The 16,174-nt window shown below is 39.7% G+C and overlaps 1 protein-coding gene across 3 annotated transcripts in view; it reads right to left on the minus strand.

Annotated features, from left to right (window-relative positions):
* Positions 1 to 270: 270 nt before the first annotated feature.
* LOC117422907 (growth factor receptor-bound protein 2-like) overlaps positions 271 to 16,174 on the minus strand; it is a 28,876-nt gene continuing 12,972 nt past the window's right edge. For 2 of the 3 annotated variants that reach the window (XM_058989759.1, XM_034038148.3), the window contains 4 exons: positions 8,110 to 8,207; positions 4,678 to 4,800; positions 3,179 to 3,404; positions 271 to 2,230 (listed from right to left, as the gene is read on the minus strand). In XM_058989759.1, the coding sequence (XP_058845742.1) occupies positions 2,045 to 2,230; positions 3,179 to 3,404; positions 4,678 to 4,800; positions 8,110 to 8,123 (549 nt within the window). In that variant the 5' untranslated portion in view covers positions 8,124 to 8,207 and the 3' untranslated portion in view covers positions 271 to 2,044. The remainder of the gene's footprint in view (positions 2,231 to 3,178; positions 3,405 to 4,677; positions 4,801 to 8,109; positions 8,208 to 16,174) is intronic. The other variant, XM_034038149.3, reaches the window with a different exon arrangement.

Here is a 16,174-nt window from a genome sequence, read left to right on the forward strand (position 1 = left end):
ACTGTGGACTTGAGTCCAAAGGAGAACACTGCACAGGTAGCTTTTAGGGATACTATCAGAACAAACCAAACAACTTCCTAGAAAATCACGTAGACCAAAGACATACCCAATTTTTATATGTCTTTATTCAGATGCTTTGCCAACACAGGAGATTTCTAGGAAATAAAATGTAAAATAAATTCCATCACTGCCAGCCATATTCTGAATCAGTGTGATGATGCCTGGTTAACAAAGCATTTGGCCACTCAAAAAACACGTCTGTTTGGGAAAAAAAAAAAAAAAAAAAAAAAAAAAATAGCTCACTCCCTGCAGCAATGTACAAAACAGTATTAAAAGGATGGCCTGCACTAATTCACATTTAGAAAGCACCATTCCATCATCTAGGTTACAGTTACTTGAACCCTCTTTGTAAATTCAATTATTATTAAACATTTATACAAATTATTGCATAAAAAAATGAAAAGGATAGGACTGTACTTCCAAGGGATACTGCATTATAAATGTTCCCAAAAGTATTATTGGGTATTCTTGTACACAATAATAATAATAATAATAATAATAATAAAAAAACCTTGCTTGCTTTCTTATTTGATGTTTTATTAAGAGTTTTAGGTATGAGAAAGCAAACATTTAAATAAAAAGGTAAACTTTTTGGAAAATTGTTTCCTGGTAATAAAATCCAACAAAATGCAAAAAACAAAAACCAAAAAAAAAAAAAAAAAATCAGGAGGCAGGGTTATTTACAAGGGTTATTATTATTATTATTTTTTTTCGCACTACACAACCAAAATGAAGACAAAAATATGTCCTGGTACACGTTTCACACAGTTGCCTGGAGTTCTTTTTTTTTTTTTTTTCCTGGAAAACAAAATGAAATATGGGAAAAAAGGCACTATTAAGAAAACAAAAATACATCAGAAAAAAAGTGCTCAACCGTACACCTTTTAAGACCATACAGAAATTAATAAAAGCTGACCAACTTGAAATACATAAGGACAGGATCTCCTTTTAAACTGTTCCAGGTATCTGTGTTGAGACCTGGGTTCATGAAATCCTTCTCTCCTTTTGGTTTGTGTGCCCCTTCTGCTTCTGGTTACGTCCTAACCTTCCTGCCGTTTCTGAAGTCTAGCTGCAATGCTGATGGCGGGCATGGCTATAATAACTTAGGACTGCAATAAAGACGCATTCCAGAAGTTGGTGCTTTCTTCACATTCATTACATATATACACAACTATGCCACCTGCTGCATCACAACGGCAAAACCGTAACTTTACAAAACAGGATAAATAATTCAAATGTTGTGTGAGAGCACCCTTGTCTTTTTTTTTTTCTCTCCCCCCCCCATTAAAAAAAAAAAAAATTTCAGATCAAGGCAGACTGGGCACGATTTCTTTACAGAATACAAGCCTATAATGGAACAGTTTAATAGAGGATTTTTTTATACCTTAAAACATGCATTCCAAAGCAGTCAGATAGTCAAAACAATTACTCTCATGATTTAATTGATTCCAGAGCAGCTAGCTTTCCACAAGACATTCAAAAGAAGCTGAACATAGTTTACACACGCAAATTGTGGAGAAAGGCAAGAGAGACAAAAACATACATACATATATATATTTGTTAATTTTAAACTTATACTTTATAAGAGTCTGCAGCAAGATGGAAAGCTCAAATGACAGGCCTTTTTTTTCCTCTGGCATGTAAACTTGGTGCAGTCTACAGCACGGATTTTTAAACGGTGTTAGGATCAGAAACTATTTAAAAAGGAGTTTAAAACATGCTTGGACTCACAGGAGAGTGGGGGGGGGGGGGGGGGAGGGGGAGGGACGACAGATGGCGGCAGGAGCAGCTGTGGGAATCTAGGAGATAAAATTATTCAGCTTTTATTTTAAATGGTGCTCTACATTTTCTTTTTTTTCTTTTCAATGACAGTTCCATTCTGACTGCAGTGTGTTCATCGCTGTTCCGGAGAACATTTCTCAGTATATGTTAATTTCCGCTGCCACTCTACAGTGGTATCTGGGTTCTGTTCCTTTTCTTTCGTTCACATGTTCCGGTTTACTGGGGTGACGTAGTTGCGGGGGAACATTCCTGTCTGGCTGTGGCATGCGCCTTTCCACCAGTTGGGGTCCGAGTTATCCAGGACCTGGATGAAATCCCCCCGACGGAAGCCCAGCTCTCCATCCTCCTGCGGGTCAAAGTCAAACAGTGCCTGCACGTACGTAGGATGCTGCAGGAAGAGAAAGAAACGTCAAGAGAGCAGGGAAGACACAGTGGGGTTTTAACCTGTTATAAAATCACAATTGAAGTGCACCGTCTTTGTAGTCAGGAGCCACAGTTACAAGAATGGGCTACTTGTGTTATGCATTGTAAAAACAAGGACGAAAGTCCCAATGGAATGGCATTATTGGGCAAATTGGTTAAAAAAAAAAAAATTGCAAAATGGGTTTTTACAATTACAACAAATATCATGTAGTAAAGCAAACATAAATCTTAGCCTGATTTATGAATTCAAATTCTTAATACAAAAAAAAAAAAAAGGACACACACATGCACACATGCATAACACTGTTAGTGGGAAAAAAGAAGCACCTGCCACCTGCGCACACACTTGTGCATACTGACGATCGCTTACATGACCCAATGTTACAGAATCCCTGACCTGTACTCTGCAATACATAAAAGGTGCACGTCCCAGTTGATCCGATAGTCGGATCTGATTTGAAAGTAGGTATTCTATTGGAGTCTCCAAAGAGATGACCCTGTGGGCAATTCTGGACAGCAGCATACAGATTTCCACCTCATCGTCTCTGAAGGAATCAGAAGTGTTAATCACTGACACTTATGGCAGGCGTTTCTCATTTTCAAACCAACCCCCGCATGCATTTCATTCCGTTACCACCACCTCTGCCATGTCTTCTGCCAAAATACACTTTTGAACAGAGACACGGTGTCTATTTGAATGATTTTTAACAGCGGTGCATCTAAATAGTGACGCCTTTTATGCTGGTGTTATCCACTTTGGGGTTATTTAGCGACCTCTTTTTTTAACATCACTAATAAATAAAATTCAAGGTTAAGGTGCAGCTGATATTTGAATCACCGCCACTGTTCACATCATTGAAACAGACCCCCACCACCGCACAGTGAAATTGTATATGAGATGCGGATTCCCCACCTGGTTGCCTGCCGGTGGTACACATTCAGAAAGGGAGCTGGGGCAGGTGTCCCTTACCTGGGGGACCTGTTCAATGTCACGGAGGAATATCTGCTGGTTTCGAGACACTGAGGTGGACCTGTGATAGTCGACCAGCTCGTTGAGGGAATTGAACTTCACCACCCACAGGAAATACTTTCCAGCCCCGTCACGCAGCACTTTGAAGTGCTGGACATCATTCCCAAACCTGGAGCAAAATGAAAAGGAATTGCATCAGGATTGGGGGACAAAATTACATCAAACAAAAAAGCAACACTGACTCAGTGCAGCACAAGGTCTTTAGAAAATGATCTGCCATGCCACTGTAAATTGCGTGCCCCTTTTAAGATTGTATTTGTGATTAAAAATTGTGAAGTTTGATCTTCAGTTAGCTCTGACAAACACTCTTGCTGAATTACAATAAGGGGAGGGATTATTTTACAACAAAATTTAAATTGGAAGCTGCTGGCTAAAATATCAGGACCATTCCACACAATTACCAGCAGATGGCAGTAAGTGACAAACATGTATGAGGTGCCCTTTCATTTTGAAATTCACTTTAGAAGTCTGAAGACACTGTTCTTAAGCATTATTTTTACTGCCAAAATGTTCAGACCAATGCAGATCCAGAAGGTCAAGCACAAGTTGTTTCATGGTCAGAGCACATTGCATTGACATTCAGGCTGCCTGGCTAGCACATGACTTGCTGACTTGAAAGTATTTCATACTTTGGAATATGCAAATATTTGTAAGACCATAAAAAAGTCCCTGCCGCCTCCTTCCTGGCACCTGATAGATTCAAAACTCATTTTGCAGCTATTAGGTACCAAACTCAAAACACTTCTTGTAGATGCAACGGAATCCTACACACAGCTCACCACCAAGTAATCCGAGACTTTACAGTCCTTTCCAATAACTCCATGTGCTTCCTTGAGCAATCTGAGAGCCATCTGCCCGCTATCTGTACTGTTGCGCAACTTCCTGAATCTCTCCTTTTGCTACTCCCCAGCTCTGGATTCAATGTGTTTTCCCATTACTAGACAGCAGACAGACATCACAGCCAGCAAAAAGTGTGCTTCCAATATCTTTTATACAATTGTAAATGTTTATTTTAGGACGGGCAGCTATTTAAACGGGAACTCCCATCTCATTTAAATGGCCTCTGGTAGTGCTATGTTTAGTGGAGTGGAGTACCATATAGCTGTGGCTCCCATTTGCCCCAAAATGCTATTCCTTGCATTCTGGTTATAAGGCAAAACACAAAACAGCACTACAGCTCCTGTCTACGCTGTTATTAAAGGAAGTGCATGCATCATGTGATTTCTTGTCAGCTCTTTGCTTGTTCTGAATTTCTGTATTTCCTACAATCAATTATTATTATTAGTATTTTTTTATTTTTTTTTACAGGCACAATTGGACTTTATGTGCAGAAGGCTGGGTGAGTTGGGGACGCGGGTAAAAGGTTTCCCTCTGACACGTACTTTACTGAGAGGGAGAAGTCCCCTGGTGCACTCTCGCTCTCTCGGATTAGGAATGCTCCGTCGTGCCTCTGTTTGTTCAACATCTCCTCTGCCCTCGCTCTGGGGATTTTACCAAAGAACCACCTGCACAGACAGAGAGAGAAAAGAGCCGTTACAGCTGGACTCAACCGTTCAGCAGACCATGAAAAAGAACTCTTGTTAATAAAAGACATTTTTAATAAGTATGCAAAAATGACAGCTTTGCTACTTTGCATAGAAGTGAAACTGTAAAAGAGAATGATGATTGTCTTTTTTGCATTTGTGCTCCATCACTCTGCTGGGTAAACTTCCTGGTTTGATAAAGCGCTGGCAAAGCTGTTGATAAAAATAGAAGGAAAAAAAAATGGTTGTACTTCATACACGGACAGGCTTCCTCATTTTGTTCCAGCCATTACGAACACACAACATCAAAACCGGAGTCCAGTTAGAGAATATATTTATACTGTTAAAAGGAAATGTATTCAAATGATCCACTTTATTCAAATGTATCTGCAGAAATCAAACAAGAACTGCACTGATGAAAGCGCTACCAGAATCTTCTTGTAGTCTTTGATTGTTTTTGAAGGTATGGATGAAGGACTGAACTACACACACGTAAACCAAAGACAGGCTAGAGGCAGAATGGCCCAAAAGCAGCCAGGGACACTCAAAGATCTGTCATGTGCTTACTTCTTTTATTTACAGATGCAATTCAGAGTCATTGTGCCTCGCTGGATACACACAAGACTTCTACTGTAAACAAAATGTGGGAACACAGTAATGTTGACATAACTTGTAAAAGTATAGGTCCTTATTTTACACAACTAGCAAGTATTGGTAAAGGAGTGGTCATGGGTATCTTATTTTTTTACCCTAAATGAAACTACTGCCAAAATAAAAATGTCCAGCTCTTCTTTTCATAGGAGATTCTCTATAAGCAGCCAATGTGCACATATCTCGCCTCACGTCACTCGTATATCATAAGGAGGCAGGGTCAGTCAAGTGTACATAAGCTTAAACTCCACTTCCATCCCCCAGCACTTGCGTCTAATGCCTTGGAGAGATAGCAAATTATTTTTTTTAGCCTCTGCTGTGAGAATCATAAAAATCAGTCACAGTTTTATGTTTTTGGCAAATTCAAGCACAGTACTGTATCTTTCACAACTGCATGCATGATCATTGTCAGCATCAGGCTCAACCATAAATGAGTCAATTTACATTCTCTTTGAAGATAAGCACCACTCTCAATGCAGCTACAAATATTCCCCTCCCTGAATGACAATGACCTTTAAAAAAGGTGCCTGAATCTTTATTGTATTTTATTATTCCAGACTGGGGGCCCTGATTAGTAGCGCTGATTCATATCTGATCAGCTGGATATGCACGCACTCCCATCATTGCGTTCCACTCTGACAGTGACAAACGACATCCGCTTATCTGCTCAATTCGGAGGACAGGATCCTCAGATTAGCTCCAGCGCTGATGTAATGGGGTCAATATTTAATTCTTGCTAAAAGCTTCAGGTCACATTAATAACCAAGCCCTATACTGGCGCATTGCACTCGCTCCAATAGGCGTATCCTTGAGGGTTCCAAGGACACTTTACTAAGTGATCTTACACCCACACTGCCAGAAAGCTCTGCAGGGGAAATAGCGTACTGGATATAACCAATCGATAACTGATACCAAAAATGACTTACGCCACAAACTGACACACAAACTGCCTTGGAGAATCCCCTAAAATAAACCTGGCTCAACCTCTCAATATGCTTTTTATTCAGCATTGTGGGCAAAATACAGACATCAATTGCAAATTTGCTAGTTACAGTTAAATAATAAAACAAATCTACATATGCTGCTTTGTAGTTCTGGGCTGCTGTACAATTACTGTTGCTGATTACTTTTGCAAGGGCACTTGTGTTAACAACGGTGGAGCCCCTCTCCTGTTAAATATTTATCATGCTGGGACACTTATCATCCAATCTACTGCAGCCACCCTTTTCCAAGTACTGCTCGCGGACTGTGAATAAAGATGACCCCATACACCGAACCCATTAACCCTTATAGTGTGTTATCACAGCAGAAGCAGAGGGACCATTTTCAGTTCGCTTTGTTATGCATGATTTATGGGAGGTTGCAATCTCATGCAAAAAAAAACAAAAAACTCCAGTCATACAAATCTGTGAAACAAAAATGCATTTGAGGGAAATGCATTTAAAACGAAACAGCAAGCCCACACACATTTTTTCCCAGTTTCTTTCCCGTTTGAGATTTGCCTTTTCTTCAGCTTTTTGAGAAGAACAAAGTTTGAGAACCTTTGCTGTAAGATATTGCATGGTTTTCATTTCATATGCAAGTACTGAAGGGGATACACTTTCTGGGGTTATTTGAAATGTCTACATTTGCTTTGTGCTTGTTCAGAAGTGGCGCAAAACTAATCTACAACCAAAGGACCCACAGCACAGTCTTGCCAGATGTGCCTCGTGAACCCACAGTAGCGTCATTCCACGTGCTGCAAGTAAGAGAGACAGTGCGCTTGTGCACAGCATGGAACCAACGCCAAGGAGGGAGTCTGAGGAAGATCAGGCTACAGTGAATAAGGGGAATCCCATCTGAACAGCAATACAGCAGAGAGCTTTTAAAACCCCCAAACCATGTAAACAAAAAAAACACACTGCTCTCTATAGTACAGAAAGATTTACATTTGTAAAAATTTAAAACACAAAGGGCCGTATTCACAAAGCATTTACCACAATGCTACGTTTACACCATTAAAAAAAAAAAAAATCCTAAAGAATCTTAGTTTATTAAAAACCTCTTACTGTACATGCACCATCGCTGTTTCCAGCTCGTTCGCAGTTTGCTTTTTACTCTCATAATAATATTGTGGTATGCTCAGCAATGGGGTAAATGAGTTGTGAATACGTCCAAAAATGTTCCAAGGGAGATTAAATTAAGCTTAACGTTGCTGGAGACAATGACTGTCTGTGCTCTCTTCAAAGACAGAAGCAACCCAAGGGAAGATAACCATTACTCGCATCTCACAACTAGTGGCGCTCTGCTCGGTATGTACCCAGTTACACAGGAAGGGAACTGCCCAGACCCCAAGGAGACAATGTGAGGACTGCAAAAATAATGCCAGCTTGGTAAAGCCTGAAGCGTTCTCAGGTTAGGATGGTCTCTGAGCAAGAGACAGACTTTAATAACGCTCAGAAGCAGTACTAAAAAGAAAGCTGGTTGTAAAAAGTTACAAAAAAAAAACATTTTGCATTATAGAAAGACTGAACTGAAGTTGATACACTCAATCAGAATTCTAAGATAAAAACTTCTAAGACACCACGTCAAGTAAACAAACGTTCCAGCTAGTGCCGTCTCCAGTAAGAAACGGCTGTAAGAGAGAGTTCAGTCACTTACGGGTGAGCTTTCATTTCGATGTAGTTCTTAGGAATGAAGCCGTCTTTCCCGTTGAGTTCTGCCTTGTACCAGTTCTGGTCGCACTCCTCATTTAAAACCTGGCAAGAGAAGACAAAGCAATGTGTTACCCAGCCGCAGTAACAGCACTGTGCACTGAACCTCATACCAAGACACCACCACTTGGACTCATTTGGGAATAATATGGTCTTCATAGGGAGCCGGGGAAAAGGAAGTTTACCAACACAATAATGGATGGACAGCCAATTGCATATCGTTTTCCGTATGTATATATTTTAAAAACCAATATCAAATTACAAAGACTCCAGAGGCACACGTATGCACTGATTTCCAGAAATGTACAAGTACAGGGAATTTTCTAAATTGAACAGCTGAAGTTCGTAAGTGCATTAACAAAAGTATTATATGCATAAAATACTCTACAAAATTCATACAATAGTCATTACAGTGGAGGCAGCGAATCCAGGTTTCACAATACAGGATTACTACGTTTACTTCTACTAGCTTTGGGTATGTAAAAAGCTAAAGTATTGGTCCAGCATTTTTACAGCTATAGCTCACAAGCCAGTACTGAGCTTTTGACCTTCAAGCCAGAGGCCAGCATGTTATAGTACCTACAGAACTACTAAAACCCCCACACAGAATAAAACCACTTGGGGTCTTTCAGAGGAAATAGAGGCGTCACAATATCCTTCCTCAATGGGAAGGAATCCTTCACAACGAATGAGCTGCAGTCTTCCACTTCTCAATGGAGTCTCTCTTTCCCATGCTACTGGAGGGGACTGCTGCTCTAATTTCAAGTTGAGTTTTCTTTTGCAGGTCCATATTCCAAGGACACTTTACTAAGTGAGATGACCTCCCCTATATAAACCATGTATATGTTGACATACAAAGCTTTAGTGTTAAATGAGTAATGGTCCTCATGTGTGAACTGCCCAAATATATTGATTTGAACCCCTGCTCATTAATCAATGAGATCACACCCTGCACCCTTTTTTTCTTTGTATATTTTTAAATACCTTTGTCACACAATGAAGCAAGGCAGAGATGGAAGCGTCGCTGAATAAAAGGCCTAATTGCCCTCACTTCTACATTATTTAAACTGACAAACACATTTCACCTCCTGGTGCTCGTTTGCAAGTCAAGCCACGAGTGTCCAGAGTCACTGCAACACAAGCATGTACAGAGCGAATCAACGGTCACAGAGGGAACAGTTCCTGTTTGTCCCATGTTGAACAGTAAAATCAAGCCAGAAATTACTGAAAAAGTCAAAAGCTTCTACAGTTAATGCCGTCACTCAAGTAAGTACAAGATAAGGCTCCTCAACATTATAAATCAGGAGGGGGTCCGATCTGCTCTATCAGGGCCTCTGGTTGGGCAGCATCATATTTACAGTAGCACTTCGACCCATGACTTGATAGAATGGGTCAGTAAAGCAAACCAAGATGAATTTAGAGGTTAGCGGTCTGTGCTTTGGTGAATGAGAGGACAGGCCACTGAGAATTACCTGTACCCGTTTTAAAATACAGAAAGAAATATATAGGAAAACTTGGTGTACAGCACAAGATTTGTTTAGAATTTATTTTAGAAGTAGGCTGCTCAGAAGATTTGTAGGGGTTTTCTGTTACAGTGGGTGTCTGAAAGCATGCTCTGCTGGGTCAAATAGAAAGGGTGATGTTTGACAGAGTATTGAGTCTTGTTTTTTCTCTGTTAAGCTTTAATGATTCTCTAATGGTTTGTGCGTTACAGCATGTGCGTTGTGTGGGCGGTACAGCATTTGAAATGAACTGCTGTTTGCACTCAAGTGATGGTAAAGGGTAGAAAGCATTGCCTGCCATTGCAGATAATTGTATTGATTAATGAGGCACTGAACTGTGATCATTTGTATGAACACAGCATGTTGTGCAGTGCGCGGCTAAAGCAGCAGCAAACTAAACTGAAGCATCTTTTAAACTCAACTCCGCTGGATGGAAGTCGACTGGGTAACGACCATTCGGATACCCCCTGGGTCGAGACTTAACACGATCCCTCAACAGGTTTCAGTGCGATTTAATTTCTTAATGCTAAAATCCAGTCCTTTTGTCTATTGGCTGCAGGCCGCGAGCCAGCTGCTGTAGCAGTGTTTACTGTAAGTCGCTGCAATACCAGTAGGCAACCAAGGTCCAGGACTGAACCAAGACTCTCCTTTTTAGGACGGCTCTAAGCTCATGAAGCTTGCCTGCTTGCTCTGAGAACTGAGCAGGCTCACAGCTGTGCGCTGGAACATCACTTTCCATTCTCGAAACGTCTGCTCAGCCAAGTGTGCCGCAGGCCAGCTGCCACTCTCGACAGTGGAGCCTGCTCAGGCATAAGCGCTGGAATAAATATCAAATATAAATCTTTGCCTACACTGTCGAAACCGCTTACTCTGGTTGTCAGATGAAAAAGAAAGTCAACACAGTAGTTTGAGTATTGGTGAAATCCACAAGAGGCAGTATACTCACTGGCCAGGCTCAAATCACTGGCATGTTACCTGCTTAGGGGGGGAAAAAATGTAACAATAACTATCTACCATAGTTCGAAGGGGTTTACTAATGTATTCAGAGGTTACCCACGTCTAGCCCTGGCAGACTGCACTGCAGATGAGCTCTCATGCTGAATGTAGCTGTAAACTGTATGACACAGTTTCAGGCAATTCCACTGCTTCCTTTCCATTTCATTTTCTAGATGACAACAGCATTACTCCGATACTGCTGGCCATCACCATCAATGGGATTACTTCTCTTATTGCTTTTTTTATGACAAGTCTAATGAAATAAATATGCACAAGGCCTTTTGCGGGTTTCATTTGTTCAAATGTTACGTCACGGAATTTGCAGGGATAAGGAAGCAAACAGAGGGAAGTGAGGCAGTGTAGCCTCATGGTTATTACCCCAGCCTTCCCTAAAGCATGATACAGCAGTTTATAAACAGGTGTTCCTGTCTCTGAAAAAGGGCATAGTTTAAATCACCAATTTCCTGGTTAGTCTAATTAACTACCCGTTTTCTTCCTTGCTCTGTGCTTGACAAAATACGCCATTTCCTGGAAAATAATGCAATACATATCATATTATATTTCGGACTGCTGGCCTCATGAGCTAAAAAGGAGAAGCATGTCCAGGTTGTGTCTCCTTACTGTTCTAGGAAATAACTACAGCACAGACAGATCCTCAAATGTCAATATTTCATACAGCAAGCCCCTGTGCAAGGAAAAACAAAGAAAGAAATTGAAAAAGCAGGAACCCTTCACTTGCACTTTAATGTCAGTGTAATTACTGGATTTGCTTATCAATCCCCACGTGTTCTATCTGACTAAAGTACAATAGTCAGTCAGCGTGGTTGCTATTTACAAGGGTAAGGTCCATGGCTAATCTCTGCAAACAGCTGCCACCAGCCTTCTGCACAACAGAAGACACATGAAACCATCCAGAGCTAAATCCTCCTCACTGGAGTATGTGCGCATGTAAAAGTGCAAGATGGTGTGCAAGTTGCATTGTGCTGTGCCAGTTGCAGTACAAACAAGCAAAAAATATCAATAAAGTAACGTTCTACTAGTGCTGGGATGAATATGGCACCCCATCATATTACCTATTAAGGGAAGGACAGAAACTCTTCTCTGTTATTTATCTTGTACAACATTTATGCATGGTTTACATTGCATCACTATCAAAGACATGTACACATTCTGAACGGATTACATTTCAGGTAGTGATAATATTTTTGCACTATTTTGTACACTTACAGAATCACGAATTACCAATACAAAGTCTTGCATACTGCACATTTAATCCAATATCATGCATTGCAGTAAATAGCCTGGTCGTTCCGATCTCACATTATTATGCATATATAAATCTAATTAGTCACAAAATATCCAGTGCCAAGCACAGCAGCCAGCTGTATCCTTTTATTTTATGTTGGTAAACACAAAACTACAGCAGCATATTGTGAAGCTGTTTAGAGCCAGATAATGATACACTTAATCTAAAGTGCATCAACATTAGGTCATATTTCTGATAAGAAACCTACAGATAATGTTTAAAAACAGTGGTGGCTGCCTGATAGTATTCCTTTAAAAAGATGGCAATTGTGACGGCGGGGGGGGGGGGTTTCAAGAAACGAAGGAACCTTTATCAACTCGGAGTCCCTCACAATGTAATATTTGATAAGAATAAGGAAGCTTCTTTAATTGAACATGCTGAAATGCTAGGGATGACAGGTTAATATTGCACTGTGAGAATTAAACAGTTCAATATCAACATTGGTTTCGATAGATGGGAATATAAATGCACACGTACTTCAGGACTGGAAGCAGAGGAGCATTTTAGTGCAGCTTAATAAGTTCATACTGTTAAGTTTTACAGTCCCATGATGTAATTAATCTTGGACTATCTAATGTTAGCTTAGGTACTGCCCAAGATAAGTGCTTATTTGGGGTTTATGAAAACCAATGTCAATAGATCCACACTTGCACATGTATGCATTGCTTCACCAAAAATAGTTTCACTTAAATCAAAACAAACCACACAGCAGTACAGAAACACAAAATGCACTATTATAATGCCTTCTGCAAGTTAAATAGATGTTGATAAAAGCGCAATGAAAAAAGTTATTTTACCGGCAGTAACAACAATCTGTCATGATTGCATGCATCATCTTTACCCAGAAGTACTTTTCTAAGGACATAGCCACAAAATGTACACGTCAGCACTCTGGGTTCATTCAAGTCTGTGCATGGGGATTAGCAGCCATCGTACAAGAACAAAACAGACTGCAGAAATATATTTTCAGTGCGCGGGTCACAAAGAAGATTGTCCTTTTAAAAAAGGATAATTGTGGCAAGTCATGCAAGGAATGGAGAGATAATGCAGTTAGCCAAGTTTACATTTTAAAACATTTGAGGAAAAGCCAGACAAGACACGGAATGCTTTCTTGTTCTTCATTGACCTGGATACACTTACTGTACACGAAAATACAGCTTCTTACTGGAGAGCTTTATACCATCAATATAAAGTGCAATTTAAGTTTACACTTGTTTCCCCATTACATATTTCTGTTTTAAAACCAGAAAACATTTAAAAACAGGAAGTTCCTGTTAATACATTTAAAAGAATGAAGAAACCCAGCTTCTTTTTAAACTGAAGTAAAGCTCACTCCGAATCTCTAAAAACAGGTAATGAAAGTAAATGGGGGTGGGGGTTGCTGCAGTTAAGACATATTTGCATTTTGTAAAAAGGGTAGGGAACTTTGCAGCAAAACTGCAGACAGCCAAATCCAACTGTGCCTATGTGCTGACAAGCAATCACGCAGAAATGGTCAGACTCCATCAGGAGACATGCTGCGGTCACAAACGATGCTCATGAAGATGAACCAGAAAGAATGGATGAATCTGCTGCTGTACATCACTGGCAGCACCAGCCCTCTGCTGCAGAGCAATCCTGGGTGCTTGGGAGTCTCAGCTGGCAGTACTCACTGTGCCAAAAAACAAATCCATGGCAGACAATTAAGATGCCGATTGATCAATACGGAGCCATCCAGTTGGAAGCTAGCCAATAAGGGCTTGGAAGAGTAATATTTCCTTATTGTGAAAAATCCCCCAAAACTACTGGATTAGATACAAGAACTTTATTTTATGGTACGTGCAAATAATCATAATGCTCATGTTGACCTGCACTGTGAATTATTTATTTCATTTCCATACAGCTCTTTATATACACAGCAACTGTATCTTGTATTTGATTTTACTCATAGGTAACAGTCCTCATGTTTTTTGTATTTGCTCTTATTGGGAAATCATTCTGATCCATTTATCACACTCAAATATTTACTATAAGTTATAACTGCTCTTAGTCAAGCTTTCTTACTTATACCTTACTGTATTCTTTATTTTGCTCTTATTTGATCTTACTGTACTTTCATAACTGCTCTTATCTGTATGATATTCTGTAATGTGATAACTTGTAATGTGATATTTTATAATGCGATACTTTGCACTGTGATATTTGAATAAATAAAGAAATAAATCAAATAAATAAATAATAATGTAGATATTACGCTACAGTATATCAACAGAAATTGCTAAAAGACACTACACAAAGTTGTGAAACATGACCCATGTGGTTTATAAAAGCTACCCGATTCAGGCTATCGCAGGACAGGAGAGTTGGTGAGAAGCCACAGTGAATTTGACAGGCCAGCCACAAGCTGCAATACAGACAGACATGAAAACCAAAACACACAGATGGTAGATAAAGGCCACAGACAGAGTCCTGAAGCAATGAACTGTAATTACTATAACTAATGCATGCAAATTATTCAAAAACAGCCCCAATCGAATATATATCTTACAGGAAAAGACTAGGCTACAGCTTACAGAACCTCCACGTTTGTTTGATACATGTTATGAGGGTGCTGTAGCTTGACACTGATTTAACATTCTCCAAAATGATTAAAACGATTACTGCAGTAAAATAAAAGGACAGTTATGAAGTCACTACAGTGTCCCTGCGATCATGTTGTTGCTGTTTACAGTATTCCTGCTGATGTGCTAGGGATCCCATTTTGTGTTCAGTAGGCTCTGAAAGAGCTGCAATTAAAATGATCATGCCTTCACCCACAGCTTTGACATCAAGACATTTTAATAGCAGCTCTTCTGCTCATGAACATATAAAATAATACAGCAATATAAATATACTGCACTTAGAGGGGGAAGGCAAATAATCAATAACCACAGTGCAAGAGGGAAAAAAATTAAGCTTTCGTCAGCCCTGACTTAAACGAGATCAGGGTAAAAATCAGCAGGATTTTAACATGTTCTATTTCTATGAATACTGAAAGTCTTCCCATCTAAAGAAAAATGCTCTGATGCTGCAGACTAATCCCTTTTGGGTTTCTTGAATTCAAAGAACTCACCCATTCCCTTAAGAACAACATTAATAATTCAAGATCTAATAATGCATTAATCACGCGTAGGAAAGAAATGAAGTCAAATGCAGAGCAGAGAATATTACCATGTATAATATCAATGCATTTATATTAGATTTATATTCTGAAGTAGTACAGTACATGGCTTATTTAAACCGTTTCAATATATATATATATATATATATATATATATATATATATATATATATATATATATATATATATATATATATATATATTTTTTTTTTTTTTTAACTGGACCCCCCAGCCCCATTCTGTACTGATGATTTTTGCACCAATCATTCTAACCGAATAATGCCCCAATTAAGTCAGATGAGAGCGACTCCAGCTACAGTAATGTGCAGTGAAGTACTGAAACAGACTTTTAAAACTGTGTTTGGTGTGCAGCACACCTTTATGACTTTGAACATTTGCTTGAATTGCATACCCATCTGTTAGCACATGCAAAGATTAAGTGAAATTATTTAACTTTACATGGGAAAAAAAAAAAAGTGCCTATTTGGTGGTGTGGATTAATATGCAAGCGCTGCTAGGATTTGACCAGCAAACTCGTTTCACTTGTGATCCGATTCCAGGCCTCCAGAGGGGAAAGGCATTGCACCAGGAAACAAAGAAAGTGAAGACTGGAAAAGACCACTAGCGCAAGCCTTATTCCTGGCTTTAGTGGACCTCTTTAAATGAGCCCACAACTGGCCTGCCCAGCAATACTGTGCACCAGTAGTGTGCGTTTCTCCTCCCACAGCAGATTCTGGAATTGAAATCCAGCGCCAGTCTAGACTGCATGCCAGGATGTAATGGAGTTCATGATGAGATCAGAGCAGACCGGATTGAGCTCACCATTAAATTGAGTTATAGCAGCCTGCAGTGCAGAGCAGCCAGCAGACCCAGTACAGTCAGTGCGGATAACTGCATTCGAAACAGCAGTCGCATTAATAAAAATACCGTACAGTATTAAGTATGTGCTGCTGCTATTACTGTACAGTCACAGTGCCACTCAATATTTCAATAGGAAATTCACCAATACAGCACTCCCCTCAAAAGGCAGTGAAAAAAAAACGTTTCACATTCATCCAGTTTCTGCGAT

The sequence above is a fragment of the Acipenser ruthenus genome, chromosome 17, assembly GCF_902713425.1.
Source record: "Acipenser ruthenus chromosome 17, fAciRut3.2 maternal haplotype, whole genome shotgun sequence".
In the NCBI taxonomy this organism is placed as follows: domain Eukaryota; kingdom Metazoa; phylum Chordata; class Actinopteri; order Acipenseriformes; family Acipenseridae; genus Acipenser; species Acipenser ruthenus.